At 53.9% G+C, this 24644-nt stretch overlaps 4 protein-coding genes across 16 annotated transcripts in view; 2 read left to right on the forward strand and 2 right to left on the reverse strand.

The window, feature by feature from the left end:
• The window catches only part of TBC1D13 (TBC1 domain family member 13), a 28559-nt gene extending 24950 nt beyond the window's left edge, over positions 1–3609 (forward strand). For all 3 annotated transcript variants that reach the window (XM_041724319.1, XM_041724318.1, XM_041724320.1), the window contains one exon: positions 707–3609. In XM_041724319.1, coding sequence (XP_041580253.1) covers positions 707–772 — 66 coding nt within the window. In that variant the 3' untranslated portion in view covers positions 773–3609. The remainder of the gene's footprint in view (positions 1–706) is intronic.
• A 153-nt stretch (positions 3610–3762) lies between these two features.
• On the forward strand, positions 3763–7767 carry ENDOG (endonuclease G). The gene is made up of 3 exons (XM_041724322.1): positions 3763–5123; positions 6121–6230; positions 7425–7767. The coding sequence occupies exons 1-3, from the start codon at positions 4614–4616 to the stop codon at positions 7705–7707; spliced, it is 903 nt and encodes a 300-aa protein (XP_041580256.1). The 5' UTR covers positions 3763–4613; the 3' UTR covers positions 7708–7767.
• SPOUT1 (SPOUT domain containing methyltransferase 1) lies at positions 7760–15486 on the reverse strand. Its single transcript, XM_041724321.1, has 12 exons — positions 15132–15486; positions 14466–14511; positions 14084–14209; positions 12688–12847; positions 12361–12450; positions 12203–12252; positions 11862–11992; positions 9873–9945; positions 9669–9767; positions 9049–9151; positions 8729–8876; positions 7760–7926 (listed from the first exon to the last, which is right to left on the reverse strand). Exons 1-12 carry the CDS (start codon positions 15165–15167, stop codon positions 7858–7860), a joined length of 1131 nt encoding a protein of 376 aa, XP_041580255.1. The 5' UTR covers positions 15168–15486; the 3' UTR covers positions 7760–7857.
• Positions 15487–20415: 4929 nt separating this feature from the next.
• The window catches only part of KYAT1 (kynurenine aminotransferase 1), a 34949-nt gene continuing 30720 nt past the window's right edge, over positions 20416–24644 (reverse strand). For all 11 annotated transcript variants that reach the window (XM_041726032.1, XM_041726026.1, XM_041726035.1 and 8 more), the window contains 8 exons: positions 24485–24613; positions 22914–23034; positions 22503–22579; positions 22288–22377; positions 21995–22181; positions 21833–21912; positions 21064–21150; positions 20416–20962 (listed from right to left, as the gene is read on the reverse strand). In XM_041726032.1, coding sequence (XP_041581966.1) covers positions 20897–20962; positions 21064–21150; positions 21833–21912; positions 21995–22181; positions 22288–22377; positions 22503–22579; positions 22914–23034; positions 24485–24613 — 837 coding nt within the window. In that variant the 3' untranslated portion in view covers positions 20416–20896. The remainder of the gene's footprint in view (positions 20963–21063; positions 21151–21832; positions 21913–21994; positions 22182–22287; positions 22378–22502; positions 22580–22913; positions 23035–24484; positions 24614–24644) is intronic.

Below are 24644 nucleotides of genomic sequence, written 5' to 3' on the forward strand. Positions count from 1 at the left end.
TTGAATCCTGCTTTTACCACTTGAGTATGGTGTTGCTAAGAGTAACTTGGCGTCTCTGGACCAAATGTTCCACATAGGTTCATTGTGCCTGGGACACAGCAGTGCCTGGTACATTATAGTGCTTGTTGGTGAAAGTGCTTGGACCTGGGGGAGGAAAGTGGGGTATAGCGGTGAAGAATGTTGGTGCGGTACCAGACAGGTCTGGGCCACATCTTTGTTCTGCTGTGCTAGTTACGTGACCTAAACCACCGGACTACCTCTCTAGGCCTCAGTTTCTTCAATGCCTGGCCTGGGGTTAGTTTTCACAATTGGATTGACCAGGTCTGTAAAATAGATCCAGTCACAGTAACTTTCTTATCAGACTGATGAGGTGACCCGGTGAACTACTGCGTAAGCACTGTCTAGTCCACTCTCTGGCTCGTTATGAATAGCACTCGGGTCTGAGGGCAGGAGAGAGATGAGGGAGGATGGTCCTGGTGCTAAGGAAGGGGCCGTGATACTGGTTGGTGCTGATTGGGTTGGGTAAGCTAGTGCTGCGGTGGGTATAGTGTTAGCTCTCTTCAGGGGCTTGGGCAGAACGTGGCATCTGGTAGCCTGTGGTCCCTGTCCATGCAGCTCAGGGCTCAGAGGGAAGGGCACGGGTGTGGCAAAGGTGGGAAGGCTGAGCTGACTTCAGAGGCCTACTGTTGACCTTTCCCGTACCTAGGATTACCCCATCACAGACGTCTGCCAGATCCTACAGAAAGCCAAGGAACTCCAAGACTCAAAGTAGCCTGTTGGCAGGAGGCCCAGGTTTGGGAGAGAAGACACTCACCCCTGTGTCCTGGCTTCTGGGACACGCAGGAGCCTGTGGGATCCCAGCCACCCCGAGGGGAAGCTGCAGGATTGGCCCACTCCAGGCCTCCTCATCTGGCTCCCTCTCCCTAGGCCGCTCCACCAGGGGCACACTGTGCCATGCTCCTTAACCACCCAGCCCTGGCTTCCTCCTTGCTCTTTGACCCGGGGACCTTTTGCCCAGGCTGCCGAGCAAGGCTGGAGCTCATGAGGTGGTTTCCTGGGGCAGGGGTATGTTGGGGGCACTGGGGGCTGGCAGGGGCCCTTCCCTGCCTCCGCTCTGCTGCTTCCTTCCTCCTCTCCTGCTCTGGTCCTCTGGGCTCTGGTTGCAGGAGGTGCTTGGCAAATGAGCCAGAAACCACTTCTGGGGGTTGGTGCTTAGGCTTCTCTGTGGGGAAGGTGACACTGTGAAGGAGCTAAGAAGCTGCCAGGCCCAGGTCACACCCTCTATCCCTTTCCCACTGAGTGTGTGTTTCTGTCTTTAGTCATGGGTAGGTGTGTATGTGTCTCTCCATCCTCCAGGTGTCTGCTGCTTGTGTGTGTGTGTGTGTCTGTCAGTGCGTGCGTGAGGGGGTGGGCATATCTTTGGTGTTTCTTCTCTGTCTCCCTCACTTCCAGAGTGTGTGTGACTCTCTCTCCATTCGCCCTCTGCCCTTCTCTCTTGGGGTGCCTTATCCCCAGCCTCTTCCTCCCTCTTCCTTTTCATTCCTTGAACCCCAGAGACAGATTGAGGAGTCTGGCTTAGCAAAGTTCCTGGGGGTCAGTTTTGCCCTGTGCCCATCCCCAGCCCTAGACCCCCAGGTCCCACAGACTGGGAAGGAGTCCACACTGCCTCACTAGAGGGCCCTGAATGTGTTCCCAACAGAAATCTTGGAAACCAAAAGCTGCTGAGAAATGATGGCCCACAAAGCTTTGGGCCCCTTCCCCTCCTTTCTGCCCAGGGTTGGAGGAAGAAGAGGGAGAGAGCTGGATCTTCCAGGATTCCCCCCAAAGGCCCTTCTTTCCTAAAGTAAAAGGACATGAAAGTGGTATTGTACCAGGGGTTGGGATCTGAATGATTCAGAAGAGCAGTCATTCCCGTGGCTTCTGGGTCCCCGCCCAGGGTGGTAAGTCCCTTAAAGGGCAGGTGGGACCAATGGGAGCCTCCCTGAGCTTCAAAGCCCTGGGTCCTGTCAGTGCCGGAGAGCCAGGTGTCCCCCCAAGCAGGGTGAAGGAGCTGCTGCCCATCCCTGGTCACCTGCTTGGGCAGTTCCAGGATTTGGGGCAGGGGCACTCTGAGCAGGAGCAGCTGGTTTCACTTGCTGCTGGACTGTGGGAGGAGTGGGCTTATTTTGACTAAGCCCTTCCTCCTATAGTGAGGATGCAGGTGGTTTGGGTCTGGAAGGCTGGGCAGTGTAGTAGGCCAGCCTCTCAGACTGGCCAGCAGTGGCCCGCCCGTCCCCGGAGCCTTCCTGAGTCTGGCAGCCAGGACTTTGTACTGCCAGCCCAGGCCTGGCTGTGGGCCAGGAAGAGCTGTCTCCAAGTGGCTCCTATACCAGACTGTATCTTGGATGCTCCTGGGACTTTATGCACTTGCCTTTTGCCTCCTCCTCTCCCAACATACAGTTTGGGAGATTTTTTACTATTTATTCAGACTCCTGGTTATTTATTGCAGACTGGCTAGTGCTTGATTTGGTGGTGAAGGGTGGGGCCAGGAGGGTAAAAAGCAGTTGGAGACAGTCTTCCTGACCTTCCAAGGTCAGAGTAGCATCCTCTCCCCCTACCTCTGGGACTGTCCCTATTATCCAGCAGGTCCTGGCTGGGAGGGCTGTGAGCTATATACTGGAACTGAGGATAAGTGATATAGGAGGGCTGGCATGGAGTCCAGACTGCAAGCCCCCATCATGGCACAGAGACACTGCTTCCCCGAGGCCTGGCAGCCTGACTCAGCCTCTTCTCAGAACTTGTCAGCTGGTGGTTCAGTCCCAGATTTGACCCCTTTACAGCCTGAGGCTTAGGCCCCAGCCTGGGACCCAGCAGACTGCCCAGGACACCTCATGCACTCCCTCTTGCCTGTCTCCCTGCCTTCCCTCCTGGGGCCATACTACTTGAATCACTGCATCTGATTCGCCTCAGTGGCAGGCTTAGGTCCAGTGCTCTTCGCTTGACCTTGGAATGAGGGTCAAGAGCAAAGGACCCTGTCCAGATGAGGCTGTGCTCCCCAGTGGGATACTGCCTAAGGAAAGGACAGACCCTTGGGGAATACCCCTCCTGAGATTCTCCAGGGAGTGCCCTGAGAACCAGAGGGCCTGAGGCTTCCCAATTGGGAAGCTGCCCCCAGGACTTTGGACACTTATAGGTTGGGCAGTACGAACTCAGCAGGTCTCACTCTCGAGTCAGAATGTGAGTCTGCTATTGTTCATTAGTTTTATTCCTTGAATCAGTGCTGTTGATGACAAGTTGTCTTTAATAAATCATGTGTTCTTTGCAATGGGCATTGGTGCTGTGATGGGCTGAAACCTTTTGAGACCTTAGAGGAGGGAAAGTTTGAGTAGGGATGGAGTCAGGAGGCTCTGAGAGTCAGCAAAGAAGGTCAGGAAATTCTTTTTGGAAGAGCCTGTTCAAGTCTTCTCATTCAACCACTGCAGTTTGCAGCTGGAGGCCAAAGGCCAGTGGGCTTGGGACAGAGGTGCTATGCATTTGATTACACAGCAAGTTGTTTTTGAGATTGACAAAACTGAGAATTCAAGTAAATAAAATGCATACTACCCACAATCTAAAGAAAATCACCAAAAACACGTTAGTCTTTGCTACATCGTTGTCATTTTCTTGATACAGTTTGTGTACTGTCGGCTCCCTCCCTTAGGTGGTAAGCAAGTTGCTGTATGATGTTAAAATATATTTATGTGCTATATAGAATTCACATATGCTAAAAACGTCTGAGTCCAGCTCCTATCTTGGACTATTTTGGTTATTTCAGCCTTCATTATGAGTAATAATACTGTGGAGAAGGGTTTCTGTTCAAGATCCTTGCATTCCAGATTCATTTCCCCAGCTCAGTCCTCTAAGTGATTGAGAAGTATGAACCTTTTTAAGACTTTTATATATACTGCCAAACTGCCTTCTAGAATCGTGCCAGTTTTTCTTCCAACCAGCAGTGAGCATCAGCCCCTACGCTGTCCTCTTGCCGCGTGTTAAAACGTTTGCCAGTGTCCTAGAACTTTTGACTTAACTTTGTAATGGTTGGGGGCGGGGGGTGGATTTTGGTGTCAGGCAGACCTGGGGTCTTGTCCTTGTTTCCTTGTTCTGCCAACTAGAGACTCCCTCTCAAGGCTCTTTTAAAGATTCAGTCTAGTACTGGAAATGGTTTAGTTCAGTACGGAACACTTGGCGCTCCTGAAGTTGGAGCTGCTACCACCCGCGCAGAGGGTCCCCTGACTGCCCGAGGGGCCTGGGCGGAGGGCGGGGCTGGGCGGCGGCGGCCAATCACGAGCCGGGGAGGTGGCACGCCCTCCCGCCCACCCCCTCCGCGCGTCTTAAAAGGGCAATGCAAGGGCGTCGGGACGTCAGCTCGGCGCCAGGCCTCACCCACTCCGTTGGGGTCCTCAGTTCCCCGAAGCGTCTGTGAGTAGGAGCGGACATCCCCCGCTCTCACGCCCTTCCCCGACCCCCTCCCCGCGGTGGGCCCCGCAGTCCTGCGCAGCCCCTTTAAGAGCCTCGAAGGTCGGGCGCCGGAGGTCGCGGCGTCCCCCGGGCTCCGGGAACTGCGCTCCACCGGCGCTCGGGCCACGCTCCCCGCCATGCAGGCGCTGCGGGCCGCCCTGACCCTTGCGCTGGGCGCGGGGCTGGGCGCGGCGGCCGAGGGCTGGCGGCGGCGGAGGGCGGACGCGCGGGCGGCGCCGGGGCTGCTGGGCCGGCTGCCCGTGCTGCCCATGGCCGCCGCGGCCGAGCTGCCCGCCGTGCCCGCGAAGCCCGGGGCCCCGGCGGGCGCGAGCGAGCTGGCCAAGTACGGGCTGCCGGGGCTGGCGCAGCTCAAGAGCCGCGAGTCGTACGTGCTGTGCTACGATCCGCGCACCCGCGGCGCGCTCTGGGTGGTTGAGCAGCTGCGGCCGGAGCGGCTCCGCGGCGACGGCGACCGCCGCTCGTGCGACTTCCGCGAGGACGACTCGGTGCACGCGTACCACCGCGCCACCAACGCCGACTACCGCGGCAGCGGCTTTGACCGCGGCCACCTCGCCGCCGCCGCCAACCACCGCTGGAGCCAGAAGGCCATGGAGGACACCTTCTACCTGAGCAACGTCGCGCCGCAGGTAGCGCCCGCGCTCGCCCCCCAGCCTCTCCGAACCTCGGCTGCGAAGCTGCCGAGTGCGGGCGCCGGGCCAGGTGCCTGGCTGCTCACCCCGCGCGCCCCGGGCGGGAGGTACACAGCACGGGGCGCCCAACACCCGCTCTGCAGTCCGACCTCTACTGTGCGCCCCTGGGCACCTCCCTGAGCTTGTTTCCTCGCAGTAGCGCGGAGAAAGAAGACGATGCACACAAAAGTGCTGAGCTCGCTTCCTGGCCGGCATGCACTCAGCATGCGTGCATGCTAGCTGTAATGAAAGAACTGAGGCACAGGGAGGCAAAGTGACTGGCCCATTGTCACACAGCAGGAGACCCAGGCAGTCTGTCTACAGGACCTTGAGCTTTCAGCCATTGTCCATACCCTGCCTGCCTCCCAGGAGTCAAAGGAAAGTAACTTGCAAAGTCAGCTGGTAGCCATCACTGTGTGCCCTGCGCGGAGCAGGGCCTGGAGACTTGCCCCCTGGGCTCTGGGTGAAGCCAATGGGGTAGGAGGCTCTTAGGACTTCTCTCAAAGTGCTGCAGTTCCCTGCCCATTTGACCAGACACTGGAATGCTCTAGAGCGGGAAGTCAGGAGCAGCCTCAGCTGGGCTCTGCATGTGCTTCAGATCTGGAAAGGAAAGGAGAGGGTAGGGCTGGAGAGCTGGCCTTCCCAAGAGCTCCTGGGCATGGGGGGAGGGGGGGCTCAGGAGGAGAGGCTTGTTTCTCTCTCTGAAGAGGGAGAACTGCCTCTTTTCCTCAGTGTGGCTCTTTGGGGGTGAGAAACGGTTTCTGGCTCCACCCTCATGGCCAGGTGGCCTAAAGGCGTCTCCTTTCTTGAACCTGTTACCTCAGCACACTTGCCCACCCCATGCTTGCCCACTCCTTTCCCCATTGGACTGTCCCCGTTTGGTGCCAGTTCCTGCCCATGTGACAACAGGGGAAGGGCCCCAGCCAGTGTCCCTGAGCCCCACCTCTCCAACCAGGTGCCCCACCTCAACCAGAATGCTTGGAACAACCTGGAGAAGTACAGCCGCAGCTTGACCTGCACCTACCAAAATGTCTATGTATGCACAGGGCCGCTCTTCCTGCCCAGGTAAGGCTCGAACTGGGGGGCCCCCGGGATGCCAGGGTCTCTCCCATCCAGTAGAGGCCCTCCTGCCACTCACAGCATCCAGGCCTGCCTCAACCTCTGGGTCCTTGTGCAGTGCCAGGTCATGTCATCTGGTTTCTTGGCATGTCTGTCTGTTCTGTGCTTCAGGCCCCCTAATTCCAGGACTGTAGCGAGATCCAGGTACCCACCTGGATCGTCTCTCCTGCCCCCGGCACCAGGCCCCAAACATGTCTCTGTTCCTCTCTTTTCTCACTTCTTGCCACATGCACCTGACTCTGTTTCTGTCCAGATAGAAAAGCCTAGCTAGCACCAGGCTGTTGCCTTGTCTGCTCTGCTTAGAGCAACCCTCCTCACCCTTCTCCTGGAGGCACGGTGTGACCTCCACCTCCTCGACCCTGAGCCTTCACTCTTGTCTCTCTGTAGCCCTGCCTCCCAGGTAGAAGGGACCGAGCTCCCCTGGGCATGCTCAGTGATTTTTCTGGCCCAATGAAGACTGAGATCAGGGAGGCAAAGGGTTGTGGGGAAGCCGCTGGCTCTGGAGTCCACAGGTCTGAGAGAGAACCCAGGCCCTACCACCTGGTCTCTGGATGCCATGGGCAAATGACCTCCATATTCTCTCCTGTAAAATGGGGATAACAGCTACTTACTACCTACCTCGTGGTTGCTTAGGGGTAAAGTGGGGTGCTGGAGGTCATTGTAGTGAGTGCTTAGGATGGGCCAGGCGAGGCACTGATAATCAGCAGGTGCCTCCTATGGACTGTTGGAATGGAGTAGACCCTGCCGAGGGGAAGACTGGAAGTCCCTCATCCTGTGTTCTGGACCCCAGGCCCTGTGATGGCACTGGGAATTCTGGGTCATGTGCCTTAGCCTTTTGAAGCTCCCCCACCACAGGGGAGGTGGCCAGTGATCATGTGTCTGTACGACGAATGAAGGTGAATGCCCACAAGGCCTGAATCTCTCAGCAGCATTTATTGCCACCACCCACCCTTGCTTGGCCCAGTAGGCCTGAGGAAAACAGGGTAAGGGAATGTCTACCCTGCAGGGGGCTCCTAGCCTCCTGGGGGAGCCCAGAAGAGCCCAGAAGCCTCGCAAGAGGGTGGCAGTCCTACAGGCTTACAGGTTGGAAGTCAGGTCAGGGAAGGCTTCCTGGAGGCACAGCCCTGGGTCTGTCTGTAGGACGGAGGCCGACGGGAAGTCCTACGTGAAGTATCAGGTCATTGGCAAGAACCACGTGGCGGTGCCCACCCACTTCTTCAAAGTCCTAATCCTGGAGGCGGCTGGCGGGCAAATCGAACTCCGCTCCTACGTGATGCCCAATGCTCCGGTGGATGAGGCAGTCCCACTGGAGCGCTTCCTTGTGCCCATCGAAAGCATCGAGCGGGCCTCGGGGCTGCTCTTCGTACCCAATATCCTGGCACGGACAGGCAGCCTCCAGGCCATCACTGCAGGTAGCAAGTGAAGGTGTCACCCTGCCAGACTGTAGGGGCTGGGTCGCATTAAAAAGGTGGTGATTTCTGGAGACAAGTCTTGGCTGCGTCTGTCCGGGGGGACCCTCAGGAACCTCTGGTTTCCCTGCTTCTGCTTCGCTGTCTTTGGCCCTATAGGACCTTCAGCTGGCCCGGGCACCCGCCTGGCTGAGGCCAGCCTGCAGGGTGGCCAGGGAGATGAGGATGGCTTCCTGGAGGAGAAGTGCAGCAGTGGGCTGGGGCCTGGGAGGCCGGCAGGTGCACAGCTCCTCACCTTATGGGGCTCCACCACCCAGGACCCACTCCCAGAGGCTTGGTGCCCTCCACAGAGCACCAAGGATGTTAAGAACAGGCTCAGCCCCATCCTGGCTGTGTGCCCTGCTGGGGAAGGGCCTTGCCTCTCCTCTCTGTAAAATGTGCTCATGATCATCCCTGCCTCCCAGGCTCAGGGTCAGGATTAGGGGTGTTCTCAGCCCCCAGGACAGGGTGGGTGCAGGGCTTCTGGCTAGGAGGGTGTGGCCCCTGTAGGGCCCTCCTGGACAGACTAGGGCAGCCCACCTGCATAGGCACCACTCTGAGACTACTGGAAGCCATGTGCCTCTAGTGTGCAGACCTCAGAAGAGGGTCTATGGGTTTCATGGGTGCCCAGGACTGAGGCTCCCAGAGCTGGCTGCATGCTGCCCCCCATAGTCCCATGTAAGGAAGTGGAACATTGAGTGTACAGCTGAGGAAACTGAGGCCCAGAGCCAGGTTGCCCAGGGTCTCCTGGGCCACCCAGCCTGGGAACAGCTGAATGGGCACCAGCACCCAAGAGTCTTAAGTCCCAGCTCACTCATCCCAAGTCCCTGCTGGAATCTGCTGTGGTGAGAGGCCAAGGCTGTAAGGAAACCATCTTCAGAGAAGGCTGGCTCAAGTCAGCCTTGGACAGAGGTGCTTGGACAGCTCAGACAGGACCTCTGGCTGGCAGCAACCTGAGAACAGCCTGGGGTTGGAGCTGAGAGGCAGCAGGCTCACCTCGGTGCGGATGGTGCGGCTGCCCTGGCTAGGGCAGGTGTTGACGTACAGATCGAAGAGGACACTGGGTTCAGCCACCTCTAGGTTGGGGTCAGCATCCACTCCAGCTTCCAGGCCCTGGAGGCCCCCGAACACCACAAGAGCATGCCTGGTACCCACAGGAGGGATCAGTCACTGTGCACCACGGCCACACTGAAGGCAGCTTCCCAGAGCTCTCCGCCCCCTACACAGTAGGGGCCCAGTCTGTACAGCTCTGCCCCAGCAGACAGGTTTCCGGCTGCATTCCTCCTTCCCCAGCCCCTGCCCCAGGCTGTACCCACCGGAAGCTAGGAAGCTGGGCAGAGGTCACATCCGAGCCTCTCTCTGATGTCCCAATGGTCAGGTCATACCCATCCTGGAAGGGGGCCTCAGCAAACACGGCACCTGGGGAGAGACCAGTTCACTGGGGGTCCTGCTTCAATGCCACAGCCACTTGGCTGCATGTGTACATATATGAGGGCAGGGTGGAGAAGGGGATTTAGGTAAGGCAGCGGCGCCCAGCCACACCTCCCCACCCCCGCCCCACTGTTCCTGGCAAGCCCCGGACTGAGCAGGGAGAAAGCACACCTGTGCTAGCCTGGGGAAACCAAGTGGATGGTGGGTAGGGAGGAGCTCTGAGAACTCACAGGGCACCTTTGACCTATATAGTCCTTTTGTCCTATTCCCAACCTCACAGCAGACATGAATAATGAACCACAATCCTTTTCCTCAAGAGGTCCTTCACAGAATTCCAGGCAGTGCAGTCAGGGAGCCCAAAGCCCAGAGAAGGAAAGGCATTTGCCTAAGGACACACAGCATGGTGGCAGGGCAAGGACTGTGGTCTGCCTTTTAGGTCAAGCAAAGTTCTCTGTGGCCTCCCAGACGGAGGTCAGCCATTCAGAGGAGGAAGCTCTGTCCTTACTGAGGCAGGAGGCCAGCCGGACCGTGTAGCCCCAGTAGAGACCGGCTTTGGTGCGAGGGTCCTGTGATGACACAACCTTTCCCCGGTAGGTCTTGCTTTCTGGAGAGGAAGCATGGAGGCTGTGAAGATGGGGTGAGGGACAACGAGGTAGCAGGAGGTGGCTCTGAGCCCTCAGGCTGGCCAGGCTGGGAAGTTTCCAGATACCTGGGAGCTGCTTCTGGTTCAGCTGAACTGTCACACGAAGTCCAGGCTCCAAGTTCTTGTCAATCTTCACCTCCTGGGGAGAAGCCAGGAGAAATGGGTGCTGTTCCCCCAAAGGGCCAGCAGGGGTCACTGCTCTCCCAGATGCCAGGGGAGGGGGTAGTCCGTTCCTGAGGGGTCCAGGTCAACCTCTGTCCCCTTTCTCTGGCACCTGGGCCAGAATTGCTCTCAAGAGACTATTCATGGGGCACCTGGGTGGCTCAGTCAGTTAAGCAGCTGACTGGATTTTGGCTCAGGTCAAGATCCCAGGGTCTTTGGATCGAGCCCCACTTTGGGTTCTGCATTCAGTGGGGTCTTTTTTAAAAAAAGATTTCATTTTTTATTTGAGAGAAAGAGCAGAATAAGAGAGAGCACAGGCAGGGGGAGAGAGAGAAGCCGGCTCCCCACTGAGCAGGGAGACAGACGTGGGGCTCGATCCCAGGACCCTGGGATCATGACCTGAGTTGAAGGCAGATGCTTCACTGACAGAGCCACCCAGATGGCTTCAAATAAACAAATCTTAAAAAAAAAAAAAAAAAGAGTGAGAGACCATTTGTGCAAAACAACCACCCAGGACACTGGGTAAAGATGAACACTCTGGGCATGGCACAGAGCAAAAAGTATTTTGCGAGATGAAATCCTAATCTTCTACATTTTGAACAGATGTGGCTGTGCCACTTCCTAGCTACAGCAGTTTCGGCAGGCCACGTAACCTCTCCCAGCCTTGGTTCCCTCCTCTGTCAAACAGCAAACTCTCCATAAACAGCTCCTGTTACACTGCCCAGGGCCCGGCATGAGGTCAGTGCAAGCTGTGACAAATGACAACCCATGTCCATGTTTGTGCCAACTCTGAATTCAGGATAGGGTACCTTTTTTTTTTTTTAAGTTTTTATTTATTGATTTAAGAGAGAAGAGAGAGGGATCCCTGGGTGGCGCAGCGGTTTGGCGTCTGCCTTTGGCCCAGGGCGCGATCCTGGAGACCCGGGATCGAATCCCACATCAGGCTCCCGGTGCATGGAGCCTGCTTCTCCCTCCGCCTGTGTCTCTGCCTCTCTCTCTCTCTCTCTCTGTGACTATCATAAATAAATAAAAATTAAAAAAAAAAAAAAAAAGATAATTCTTTAAAAAATAAAAATAAAAAAAAAAATAAGAGAGAAGAGAGAGTGCAAGCAGGGGGAGGGAGAGAGGCAGAGGGAGAGGAATAAGCAGACTTCCCCCTGAACAGGGAGACCACCACCCAGATGCCCTGTTACACACTCTCTTTTCCTTTTGAGGTTTCTCCAGTTTTCTCCTTTTGTCTGGGTCTGGGTCATCCTGGTGTGCATTTAGCCGGTCATTTCTGATCTGCTGTTTTTGAGAGGAGAGGACCCTACACACTGAAGAGTTTCTGTCTCTGACTCCAGAAGACTTGAGAGTTACCAGGTGGCGGATGTGCCAATCCCAGCACGGCTTTGCATCCTGCTGGAGCTGCCCCAGAGGGATTCTGAACTTATTTTTTGTAGGGTTGTGGTTGGGTTGGACTGGGTTTGAGCATGAGGACTACCTTCTGTTCATTTGCTTTTTTTTTTTTAAAGATCTTATTTATTTATTCATGAGACACACAGAGAGATGCAGAGATATAGGAAGAGGGAAAAGAAGCAGGCGCCATGAAAAGAGCCCAATACGGGATTCGATCCAGGGACTCTGGGATCATACCTTGAGCCACCCAGGCGTCCCTGTTCATTTACCTTTTTTTTTTTTTTTTTTCATTTACTTTTTAAGAGAGTAAATTTGCTCCTGGCTTTATCTACTGAGCCCTGTCTTAGGAGCTTCTCTGGCCCGAATCTACATCAGTGGGGGAACTGCAGGCACAGACGCCTGGGTCGAGGGCTCCCCATTCACATGACCTTGCCGGCTTTCCACGGTCAGGGTGTGTCTGCAATTTGTGTCCCAACCCACTCTTCCAATTCCTACCTTCTTCATGCCACAGTTGACAAAGGACCCATGGCCTGGCCGAGTAGGCCGGTCGACAACAATGCCTTCTCTGAACTCAGATTCCTCATCCTGACGCATGTGGTGAGGGCTGTCCAAGGGGTTCAGAAGCCCTGTGGGGAGGGAGGTGCAAAAGCACATGGTAGTATGGCAGGAACCTTGGAGGCCTGGCCCAAGTTCCAGGGCTGCCACAGATCTGCTGCTTGCCACCAGGCACAGGTCTTGCCCTGCTTGGGCCTGTTTTCTCAGCTGCACAGCAATTTCTTAGGGTCTGGGGGGAATGATCCATGAAAAATGGGGGTCAGCACCCACTCCAGCCTTACCTGCAAACTGGAGATCCTGATGCTTGGGGAAGAATGCCTTTCTTAGGTACCTAGTAAAGAACGGATCTCAGGAAATTCCCAGGGAGGCTACCTCCTGCACCTGGACCACCCCCCTCCTCCACATCATTTTTAGGGAAGCCTGCCCTTCACCCCCTTACTGTGGACACTCCAGGTACTGCAGGATCCGGGCCAGCTGTACACATGCCTGTCCCTTCTTGCCAACTCCCCTGAATTCTCCCTCCACAGTCCTGGAGAGAGAAAGACAGGGCTTCCAGAATCTACTGTGCTTCCTTCGAGAGCTCCTCCACCCAATCTGATCTCTGCAGTGCCCCTGCTTTGTGACTCCTCCCACCAGATACACTGGGGGCATTTCAGGCAGCAGTCTCAGCCCAGGCAAGCAGGCAGTGAAAAGGATGAAGCAAAGTCAATGCTGGCAGTCCCTCCCTCCTCTCTGAGCCCCGATGCCCTGTCAGGTGGCCCCTCACTTGACATCTTGGCCTTCTTCATCAAACACCACAATCTCATCCACACAGAAGATGGTGCAGGCTCTGGCAATCTGGCCAGCCAGGTAGGTGCGAAGCTCTGGTGACTGGGCATTGTCCAGGATAGAACCTGGAAGGGCTACACTCAGGGTGTAGGGCCGACCTGGACAGGGGAGGGGCATTCATGGTCATTCCAAGAGGCTAGGGTGGTGCTTCCCACATATACCCCCTCCCCCAATCCCAGAGTTAGAGAATTTTCCCTCTGGGAGGAATTTTGAGGTCAGCAAAATAGATCCAACTCCCCTTTCCAGGACTCAATCTACCCTGGAGGAAAATATATCCACAGGTCCCCTAGGCTCTCATGAGCAGGGCACATCCCTGGGCAAGGCTGGAGGTGGTTAGAGGCACTGGCCTAAATTTATACACTGGCTCTGCCCCTTACTGCCTCAGTTCTCCAGCTGTCAAATGGGGATAATAAAGCGAGCTAATATTATTAGGGCCTTTTATGTGTGCATTTACACCATAACCCTAAGAAATATTACAGTGATCTCCATCGAGAGGTGGGGAACCTGTGACCCCCGAAAGATCAAACACATGGCCCAAGGTCACACAGAAGGCAAGACAGCTGAGATATGGGTTCAGGCTATCTAGCTCCAGAGGGGCCACCATATTCTCCCTCCCAGAGTCGCCCAAAGGGAGCCACATAAGGGAGCACCCATGAAGGACTTCCCTCCTAGCTGAAACAGCTGACATGCTCAGTTTCTGTCCCCATTGTCACCATCATCACTGGTAACCAATGGGCTTAGAGGGTACGTTATGACACCCTAACCCTTCTAAGGTTTGGGTCTCAGTTTTGTAAAACTGTATCTATATACCCTCTAAACATCTGGAGAAACTTTCACTGCAGTGTTTGCTGGGATTTTTCTTTAGAGTTTTCTGTATTTTGAGAGGGGGATTATTTTGAACAGGTATTATTTAATGAGAAAAAATACAAATTCTTATTATCAAAATAAGGGGCGCCTGGCTGGCTTAGTCGGTAGAAGATGATGCAACTCTTGATCTCAAGGTTGTGAGTTCAAGCCCAAGTTGGGTGTAGTGCTTCCTTAAAGAAATAAATAAAAATTTAAAAAGTAAATGAAAAACTAGACTAAAGCACACAGAAAGTGCTCAATAAAAAGGTAAAAAAATAACTATGATGATGAGTGAAGGTATAAAGTTATAATATGTGATGCTTATGCTTCAAAGGACTGAAGTCTACCTATGTAGGAGGTTAGGACTCAGTTTTCCCATTCTCTGGGCCTCAATTTCTCCATCAGGACAAGATGTCTGGACCCACTTGTCTCTAAGGTCCCTTCCAGATATGACATGCTCGTCCCTGCCCAGGACCCAGCCTGCTCACCCTGGTCCTCCCTCTGTGCAGCTGCCTCTTCTTCCTGCTGGAGCTTTGCCTGTTCCTCCTGTGCCTGCTGCCGCTCCAGTTTCTTCATCAGCTTGAGATCCTTCCACTTCTTTTTCTCTTCTTTCTCTGGATTGGTGGAGTGGAGAGGGACTTGGAGGGGGAGGGATATGGACCAGTCCAGGAGAGGGTGCCCTCCCAAGTAGGGTCAGCCTGGACCTTAGTGTGGAGCCCGAGGAGGCTCCATGGCCCCTTCTTTCCCATTTTGGGTGCTGTGGGGCCCAGACGGACAAACCTGGAGGCTCTCCCCAAGGCTCTGCAGCGCACTGCTAGAGTGGCCTCCCACAGGCTGAACAGATCCCCTCCCTTCCAGACCCTTACTTACTCTGCTGCTTCCATTTTCGCCATTCGACTCTTTGGCCATGTTCACCCTAGAGTAGCAATGGAAACAGGTATAGGTAGGTGTGAGGCTGTGAGTGGGTCCCACTTCCTGCTTGGCAGCTGTCCCCTGCCTATAAATGGGGGTGGTGAGGAAACCAGGGAACCCCCCCTACTGCCACGGCTGGCAGTGGGAAGGCAAGGACCTGCCATGCTACAGTGCCCAGGACCGGGTCTGGCACATAGTGAGCACTTATTACATCAAGCAGTAGGCTGTTGAATGAAATCTAACAGGAGAGAGGAGAAAACTGAAGCTCAGGGGGAGAGGACCTTCCCACTGTCGCCCTGGGAGTCAGAAGAGATACGCCACGAAAGGGCTCGAGATGGCGGGCAGGATCCCACCTCCTGAATCCACGCTCGGGTCAGAGGAGCCGCAAGGGGCTCCAGCAATGTGCCTGACGCTGAGCTGGCCCTGGCTGGGACCCCGGCACCCACACCCCGGTTTTCACAGGGGCGCACGCGGCCACGAACATGCAGCCCCTCGGCGCTCCCGGCCTCGGATCAGCGACAAGCAGGGAGCAGGAGGCGCAGCCCGGCCCCTCCACGGGCTCGCGGCTCGTCCTCGCGCCCCCACCCCGAGTCCCGTCCCGGGACCCCACCTCCCGCCACCTACCGGGCCGCAGGGGCGCTTCTTCACGCGCTCCGCCATGTTCGCCGCACCCCGTCGGCCACGCCCTTGCCAGTCAGGCCCACCCCTTCCGGCTACACCTCCTCTGAGCCGCCCAATCGGAGGGCCGGTGGCGCGCGGGGGCGTGGCCTAGGCGTCTAAAGGCGGTGCGCGCGCGCGGGAAGCGGGGGCGCCGGGGACGCGGGCAGGTCTTGTCGCAGTCCTTGGGGGTTCAGGGGGGCAGCTTGTGCGGGGCTGTCCTGGGTCCTTGGACGACTGGAGAGTCGCGCTCCGTTTCTGCACGAGCGCGACACTTAAAGCTCAGCTCGATTTTATTCTACGTGGAGACCCTGTAGCCCAAAAGGAAATGATCTTGGAGAGAATTTAATCCGGTTCTTTTACAGATGCATTCATTTACTCTTTCTTTTAATTAACATACTTTATCTTTTATTTGTTTATTATGATTATTTTTAAAGATTTTATTTATTTATTCGTGAAAGACACGCAGGCAGAGACGTAGGCAGAGGGAGAAGCAGGCTCCCTGCGGGGAGCCCGATGCGGAACTTGATCCCTGCACTCAGGACCTGAGCCAAAGGCAGACGCTCAAGCACTGAGCCATCCAGGTGCCCCAACATTTTTTTTAGGGCAGATTTAGGTTTACCAAAAGTTCCCATATAACTCTTCTCCCCCACTTATTTTTCCCTACTCTTAACACCTTGCTTCACTGCGTACCTTTACTATACTTGATGAACCAATATTGATACAGTATTATTAACTAAAGTTCATAGTTTCCATTAGGATTCACTCTTTGTGTTGTACATTCTACAGGTCTGGGCAGAGACATATCATGTATCTACCATTACATTATGGTACAAAATATGTCCACTGCCCTAAAAATCCTGTGTTCCACCTACCCTCTTCTTTTTAAAAAAAAATTGTATTTTATTTATTCATGAGAGACACAGAGAGAGAAGAGACATAGGCAGAGGGAGAAGCAGGCTCCCTGCAAGGAGCTGGCTGCAGGACTCCATCCTGGACCTCAAGATCACGTCCTGAGGGGATCCCTGGGAGGTGCAGTGGTTTAGCGCCTGCCTTTGGCCCAGGGTGTGATCCTGGAGACCCGGGATCGAATCCCACGTCGGGGTCCTGGTGCATGGAGCCTGCTTCTCCCTCTGCCTATGTCTCTGCCTCTCTCTCTGTGTGTGTGTGTGTGTGTGTGTGACTATCATAAATAAAAAAAAAAATCACGTCCTGAGCTGAAGGTAGATGCTCAACCACTGGGCCACCCAGCATCCCTTTATTTATTTTTAATTATTTATTTTAAATAAGCTCTATGCCCAAGGTGGGGGTGAACTCCCAACTCTGAGATCAAGAGTTGCTTACTCTACCAGCTGAGCCCTAGAAAGTATGTGGCCTTTTAAGAAACATTTTCATTAAGCAATATGCATTTCAGTTTCTTCCATGATTTCTCATGGCTTAATAGCTCATTTATTTCTATTGCTCAGTTCCATTGCATGGATATGCCTGTTGTTTATCCAGTCACTTTCTGAAGGATATTTGATTGCTTCCAGTTATGTATGAATAAAGCTGCTATAAACATTCATATGCAGGTTTTTGCGTGGACAGGAGTTTTCAACACACTTGGGTAAATACCTGGGAGCCAGATTGCTGGATAGGACAGTTAAGGCTATGTTTAGGTTTGTAAAAACTGCCAAGCTATCTTCTGATGTGACTAGACCATCTACACTCCTGCCAGCCATGAATGAGCTAAGCTTTTTTATGTAAATAATTTTATTTTATATTAATAATTTTGAGGGGCACCTGGGTGGCTCAGTGGGTTAAGCATTTTCCTTTGGCTCAGGTCATGATCTTGGGGTGCTGGGTGGGGGGCCCATGTCCGGTTCCCTGCTCAGCCAGAAGTCTGCTTCTTCTCCCTATGCCCCCCACGCTGGTTCTTGCTCCCAAGTGGGAACTCTCTCAAATAAATAAAGGAAATCTTTAAAAAATATTTAAATTTAGTCAGTATTCAATCAACAAATAGTTATTAGGCAGGGCCTATTTTGAGGCAGGAACAGGGCCACAATGGTAAGTAAAGGCAGACATTGATTTGGAGCTTACAACTGAATAGAGGAGAGATTAATTTTTTTTTGCCATGAGAGACACACAGAGAGAGGCAGAGACATAGGCAGAGGGAGAAACAGGCTCCTTCTGGGGAGCCTGATGCAGGACTCAATCCCAGGACCCTGGGATCACAATCTGAGCCAAAGGCAGACACTCAACCACTGAGACACCAGGTGCTCCCTTTTTTAAACTTTTTAATTGAAAAAATTCTTTTTTTTCTTTTTTAAAAATATATTTTAAGTAACCTCTAGGCCCATTGTGGGGCTTGAACTCAACCCCAAGATCAAGAGCTACATGCTCTACCGACTAAGACAGCCAGGCACTTGGGGAGAGGTTTCTAATTCAGTGTATGTGTTAACATTCCAAGGGGTGTGTTTATTTCTCCAGCCTCTCCCTCCCCTCTGAATGAGAAGTCAAATCATTTATACATCTCAGGCAGATCTGCCCTCTTAAGCTGGCTGAGGTTACTCAGTTGAAGATCTGGAACTTCTATAGTCACAGATTTGAGTTATGGGCAGATTTTAGATTGGTTCAGGAGACATGGAAACTTTGCGGGTGGGAGTGGGAATTCTACCCATGAAATCTATGGGGTTATCCCACCAGGGACTTTCTTGCCATCAGGCTATGTGTCTCTTGGCCAAGGGACTCCAAAGCTGAGCCTCTGAGCTTGTATTTTGTTTTGGTTTTTAAATTTTTTTTATTTATTTATGATAGTCACACACACACAGAGAGAGAGAGAGAGAGAGAGAGAGGCAGAGACACAGGCAGAGGGAGAAGCAGGCTCCATGCACCGGGAGCCCGACGTGGGATTCGATCCCGGGTCTCCAGGATCACACCCTGGGCCAAAGGCAGGCGCTAAACCGCTGCGCCACCCAGGGATCCCCTGAGCTTGTATTTTGTTTCTTGACTTTGGAACTGTGGGAGTAAGTACCGAGTCATGGTTCGGACGGGGAGAGAGGGAAGTGTGCTAAGCCACAGCCCATAATGCGATCCAAAAGCAATTTTCCAGGGGATCCCTGGGTGGCTCAGTGGTTTAGAGCCTGCCTTCCGCCTAGGGTATGATTCTGGAGTCCCGGGATCAAGTCCCATGTCAGGCTACCTGTGCGGAGCCTGCTTCTCCCTCTGCCTATGTCTCTGCCTCTCTCTCTCTGTGTGTGTCTCTCATGAATGAAAAAATAAAAAAAAAATCTTAAAAAAAATTAAGGGGATCCCTGGGTGACTCAGTGGTTTAGCGCCTGCCTTCGGCCCAGGGCGTGATCCTGGAGACCCGGGATCGGGTCCTGTGTCCAGCTCCCTGCATGGAGCCTGCTTCTCCACCTGCCTGTGTTTCTGCCTCTCTCTCTCTCTCTCTCTCTCTCTCTCTCTCATGAATTAATAAATAAAATCTTTTAAGAAATTAAAAAACAAAGAAACAAAGCAAAAGCAATTCTCCGATACCAGATGGGTATCCCACACTTCAATTCTAAGAAGCACTCGGAGTTGGTGGAGATCCCATAGGTAAGGGCTCAGTTCCATAAGATCGCCCCCCATTTCAAATACCAGCAACAAGTGGGGTCTCTAGGCTACCCACAGTTCTGCCTGGGTGTCTACATATTGGGGCAATTCCAGCATTCCCCTGGAGTTCAATAATTCCATGTAATGATTCACAGCACTCAGGAAGGTGCTGTATTTACATTCCCATCATAAAGGATACAACGCAGAAACAGCCACATGGAAGAGGTTCACAAAATAAGGTTTTGGGAGAGGAAGGTGCCTTCTCCTGATGCACCACCCTCTCAGCATATGGATGTGCTCACCAACTTGGAAGCTCCTTGAGCCTCAGATTCAGGGTTTTTATATGGGGTTTTATTCCCTATGCATGACTGATTAAATCATTGGCCAAATTAAGTAACTGAACTCAATGTTTGCTCTCTCTCCCCTCCATCAGGGCCTGGGGTTGGTACTGGAAGCTCTGACCCTCTAATGACATAGTCTAAGGGGCTTATTATGAATACAAAAGACAGTCCTAGCTCTCAGGGAATTTCAAGGGTTTAGGAGCTCTGTGCCAAGAACCAGGAACAAACACTAAATGCATTTGATTATATGTTCCCATCAGCTCCCCTAATTATTATTATTTTTAAATTATTTATTTATTTGAGAGAGAGAGAATACACATGAGCAGTGAGGAGGGGTTAGAGGCAGGGGGAGAAGCAAACTCCCTGTTGAGCAGGGAGCCTGATGTGGGGAGCTTGAACCTAGGACCCTGAGGTCATGACCTGAGACAAAGGCAGATGCTTGACCGACTGAGCCACCTAGGCACCCCTGGCTCCCCCAATTAAATGTATCATATGAGCAAGCACATGGATCTGCAATGTAATCCAACTTCAAGTTCCCAGCATCATCTTCCAGATGAATTTAGGAGCTACATCTTTGCCTTCCAGTGAGATGCCCACCCCTGGGAACAAACCCATTTCTATCCTTGCCAGGTCACATCACCTCCAAAGTGGCTTCCTCACTGTTAAAACGCAGATAGTAACTCCCATCTCAGAGGGCTGTTCAACGAGATGGTGGGCATGTAGGCCTGTGGCACATGGGGGTGCACAATTCAACGAGCTACTTCCTTCCCCTTCTGTCTAAACTCCCTGGCCCTCGTGGCCTGCACTCTAACCCCTGTGGGATAGGCCTGTGTAGACACTCAGCTGAGGCCTCCCATCTCCTATACACATGTACACATGCTACAGAGACACCCCCTGACCCCCATCTGAGCCCTAAGTTCTAAGCCCGTTTTCCCACTAACTGTGACTTCGGACAAGTCCCCAGTCTCTGCCCTTTTCTTTTCTTTTTTTTTTTTTTTAATTTTTATTTATTTATGATAGTCGCAGAGAGAGAGAGAGAGAGAGAGGCAGAGACACAGGCAGAGGGAGAAGCGGGCTCCATGCACCGGGAGCCCGATGTGGGATTCGATCCCGGGTCTCCAGGATCGCGCCCTGGGCCAAAGGCAGGCGCCAAACCGCTGCGCCACCCAGGGATCCCTCTCTGCCCTTTTCTAAGCCTCTGTTTGACTCCACAAAACACATCTGTACAAAGAGGGGCTCTAAGCTCCATGGAGGCGCCTTCCACACCCACTCTGCCCAAGTCCCCATCAGCGATCAGCACCACGGCATGAAGCAGAGAGAAGGAGCAAATAAGAGCCGGAATAACTTAAAAGTTTATTATGGGTGAAGAGTACTAGCTTGGACTCAAGCCTAAAGACTACTACTTCCCAAGGTTATTGAACTAGATAAGAAAAGGGAGGGATGCTGGAGCCTTCGCTGGGGCCAGTGCAGGGCTGGGGCTCAAGACCGGTGCACTGATGGACTCTGTCCGTTGAGTCCCAGGCAAGTCTGGGGAGAATACGGAGGGGGCCCAAGACTATGACCCAATCTAGGGAGGAGCAGGGAGAGGCCCAGGTCAGGTCCACCTCACCACCATGACAGGAATATAGGCACTGTGGGAAGTGCTCGTGAATCCACCAGGACCAAGAAAGAGGGCTCTTCCTTTCTTCTATGAAAGGGGGCATCCCATAACACAGAGAAGGGGGCCCAGGCTCAATCTACACCCAACCTGGGAATGGCTGAAACCCAGATAAAGAGCAAGCAGGAACCAGGTGGGGCAGGATGGAGCAGGCGACATCAGGGCCTGAGCTCTTCCTTCCATTTTTGCAGCTTCTCATCCATGGCCTGCAGTGTGGACTCATCCTGTGCGGACACAGATGGGTCCTACCCCTCTCCCCACACCACCAACAGGCTGCAGGGGTCTGGAGGAGGCCCGCCCTCCCCTCGGACAACCCATCCTTTACCTTCACAAAACAGAAGCGGATATAGTGGTCAAAGTGCTTCTGATGTGGCCTGCTGTAGAAGATGGAAGCCGGAATGGCCGCCAAGCCCTGGGGAGGAAGAAGTGCACGTCTCAACACAGCCCCACAGCATGGCAGACCTTGGCTGGTGGGGGGCAGACAGAGGGCTTCCCATGAGGGGCTGGGGGAGGGGAAGTTAGCTTCCATGCAGCACCTCCCAGGGCTGGGCCAAGTCAGGGGAAAAGAATGGCAGAGCTCGGTTCCCAGGCCCTCCCTGTGTACAGAGGGAAGGTGGAGGGACGCCTGGGTGGCTCAGTGGTTGAGCAGCTGCCTTTGGCTCAGATCATGCTCCCGGGGTCCTGGGATGGAGTCCTGCATCCGGCTCCCTGCAGGGAGCCTGCTTCTTCCTCTGCCTCTCTCATGAAGAAATAAATAAAATCTTTAAAAACAACAACAACAGAGGTGAGGTGGAGGCTGCGAGCAGGGAGTGCCACCTGGCAGGTCAGGGCACAGGCCAAGAAGAATAAGCCTTAGGGTCAGAGCTCAGAGCTGCATGAGCTCAGGCTGAATGCATCAACTCCACACCAGCCTGCCCCAGCAGAGTGCAGGGATTCCTACCGGCCTGCCCCAGCAGCTTTTGGCAAATTCCAGACAGACTCCCCATTCCTTAACAGAGATGCACCCCTGTTCCAGGGCTGATGGCAGACGCTGGGCTGGATTTGTGCCCAGCCTGTAAAAAAACACACAGAGGCCCCGGCAGAGCCTGGCCCACCTTGTTCTTGATCATCCACTTGACAAAGCGTCTGTCATAAGGCTCATCCTCGTCACCAGGCAAGTCGGGCATCTTCTTCTCTGGGGACAGAAGCCACACTGAGCCCTGGGCAGCCTCCAGCCCCCATCCCATCCCTGGCCCAGCCTGGTCAGTTCTGCTCACTGAAGTCTGAGATGTCTGCAATGAAGAAGTAGCTGCCCTGGGGGATCACGGGCTTCAGGCCTACAGACTGCAGGCTTCGTATCATGTGGTCCCGACAGCGCTGCATGGCTTGTGGGAACTGCACAAAGTAGCTGCTGGGTTGGCCGAAGTGCAGCTGCTCATGTTGGAAGCTCTGGGCTACTGCAGCCTGGGGGGGTTGGAGAGGGTGCACAAACAGGTTGGGGGGGATGATCTGACCCTGGGGCTCTGTTATTGCCTCTCCCCCCACAGTGGGGTCCCCTGCCTCTCCTCACCTGGCCCTGCGTGGGGCAGTGATAGATAGAGTTCTGGTGCACGGTGCGCAGGTGCTTCACGAGGCTATCTGGGCCCAGGACCCAGCCCACCTGGACCAGGAACACAGGGAGGGGGTGAGGCCTTTCAGGACCTGGCCATACTCCTTAATTCTTGGCGCAGCCTTGCCTGCCCAGGATCGTGGGGGGAGGTGGTACCCCAACCCTCATCTACTTACCTTCCAGCCAGTGGCGCTAAAACTCTTCCCAGCGCTGCCAATGGTCAGGGTGCGTTCCCACATGCCAGGGAGGCTGGCTGCCCAAGGCCAAAGAGAGTAGTGACTGAGATGGAAGTGAGGAGCAGGGGAGGGGTAGTAGCTGGGCCCCGGTGGGCACTCGGGCTCTTAACCCTCTATACTGGGCTCTGTGCTATTTACAGGGCTTATTTCGGCTCATCATCATGAGAACCCTGGGAGCAGTGCCATTGTGTTCTCCGGCTCTCAGAGAGGTAAAGCCGCTGCCCCAGGTCACACACATGACCTGTGTGGCTCCAGATCCAATCACGGGGCCTGCACTGACTCCCAGATTGGGCTCAAGGCCCCACTAAAAATATCCAGGGGAATGGAGGCCCCCAGGCTGGCGTGGCTCACCAATGCTGGTGTGCTGGTAACCATCGTAGACCAGCCACTGGTAGACCTCATCGGTGATGCATATCACGTCGTGCTGCTGGCACAGGTTGGCCACCAGCTCCAACTCTGCCTTGGAGAACACCTGTGGGGCCCACCCCCAAACAGAGAGGCCTTCTCAGAGAGATGAACAGATATCATTCCTTGCAACACTGACCCTGGGAGGTCTGCTGCAAGATAATACGAAATATATATATTGGTCTCTGCACCCAGTTCCTGGCATAGAGCTCCTAAAACCCTTGTGGTGACAAGGAGCAAGGAGCATCTCTTGTGCTAATATTTGGTCTTTGACCCTGACACAGGGCTCCTGAAACTCTCACTGAATTCCTAAGTGATAAGAGCACTAGAAATGTGTTTTGTTCTAATGAGATGACTCTGAGTAGACACCTGGGTGGCTCTAGGGTCAGGGCTGGTCACCAGAATGCCTAAGCCATGATCAGAAGCTTGGATTTTCATCCCCACCTTCATCCTAAAGAGAGCAGAAGGGCTGGAAATGGAGTTAATAATAATTGATCGTGGGGCACCTGGTGGCTCAGTTGGTTGAGCATCTGCCTTCAGCTCAGGCTGTGATCCCAGGGTCCTGGGATTGAGCCCTGCATCAGGCTCCCTGCTCACTGGGGAGGTTACTTCTCCCTCTGCCTCTTCTCCTCCCCCTGCTTGTGCGCTCTCTCTCTCTGTCAAATAAATAAATAAGATCTTTAAAAAATAATAATTGATCATGACTATGAGAGGAAGCCTTCATAAAATACCAATAGTACAGTGTTTGGGGTGCTTCCAGATTGGTGAACACATCCATATACTGGGAGGGTAATGCACCATAGCTTCTTGGGACCCTCTCAGACCTCACTCTGTGTATCTCTTCCTCTGACGTTGTGTCCTTTCTCATCTGTATAGTTTCTCATCTCCTTTAATAAACTGATAAACCTAAGTAAGTGTTTTCTGAGTTCTGTGAGCCATTATGGCCAAGTAACAGAACCCAAGGGGGTGATGGGAACCTCAAATTTATAGCTCATTGGTCAGAAGCGCAGGTGACAAGCTGGACTGGCATCTGAAGGGTGGGCAGCCTTGTGCGGCTGAGCCCTAACCTATGGGATTTGACATTATCCCAGCTGGTGTTGCAGAATTACTGGGTGTGGGACGTCCCACCACCAGGGTCAGAGTGTTGTAAGTGCAGTGGTCACCTGAGAGGAAAGACACCCAGTTGGATAACTGGAGTTTCTTCTGTATCACTTCTGTCACATTACCAATTTACATATGAGAAGGCAGTCTGAGAGGTGAGGTTACCCCAGGGTCTTGGGGGAGCCAGGGAGGCACCCAGGCTGCTACACCAGCCAGCACTTATACCTTTCACACCCTCCCTGGGGATTCCTGCCCCTGTCCCCAGGACCTTGGGGAGCCTTGGTCCTCAGAGCTCATTACAAGTTGCCCTCCTATTTCACAGATGAAGAAACTGAGGCCCAGCGCAGCATATCAGTAACACAGCAGGGACTTGAACCCAGTCCGGAGGGGTCCCTGGAAGGAGGTCTCTCAGGTACCTTTCCCACGGGGTTGTTGGGTGTGTTGAGGATTAGGGCTTTGGTACGAGAAGTAAACTTGCTGGCCAGCTCTGTGGGGTCCAGCTGCCAGTTGCTGGAGGAATCCAGTTCCCCATCCTGGGTGGGGCTCTGTAAGAGGATGTGGGAGAGAATGGCAATT

This window comes from Vulpes lagopus, chromosome 12, assembly GCF_018345385.1.
Source record: "Vulpes lagopus strain Blue_001 chromosome 12, ASM1834538v1, whole genome shotgun sequence".
Classification (NCBI taxonomy): domain Eukaryota; kingdom Metazoa; phylum Chordata; class Mammalia; order Carnivora; family Canidae; genus Vulpes; species Vulpes lagopus.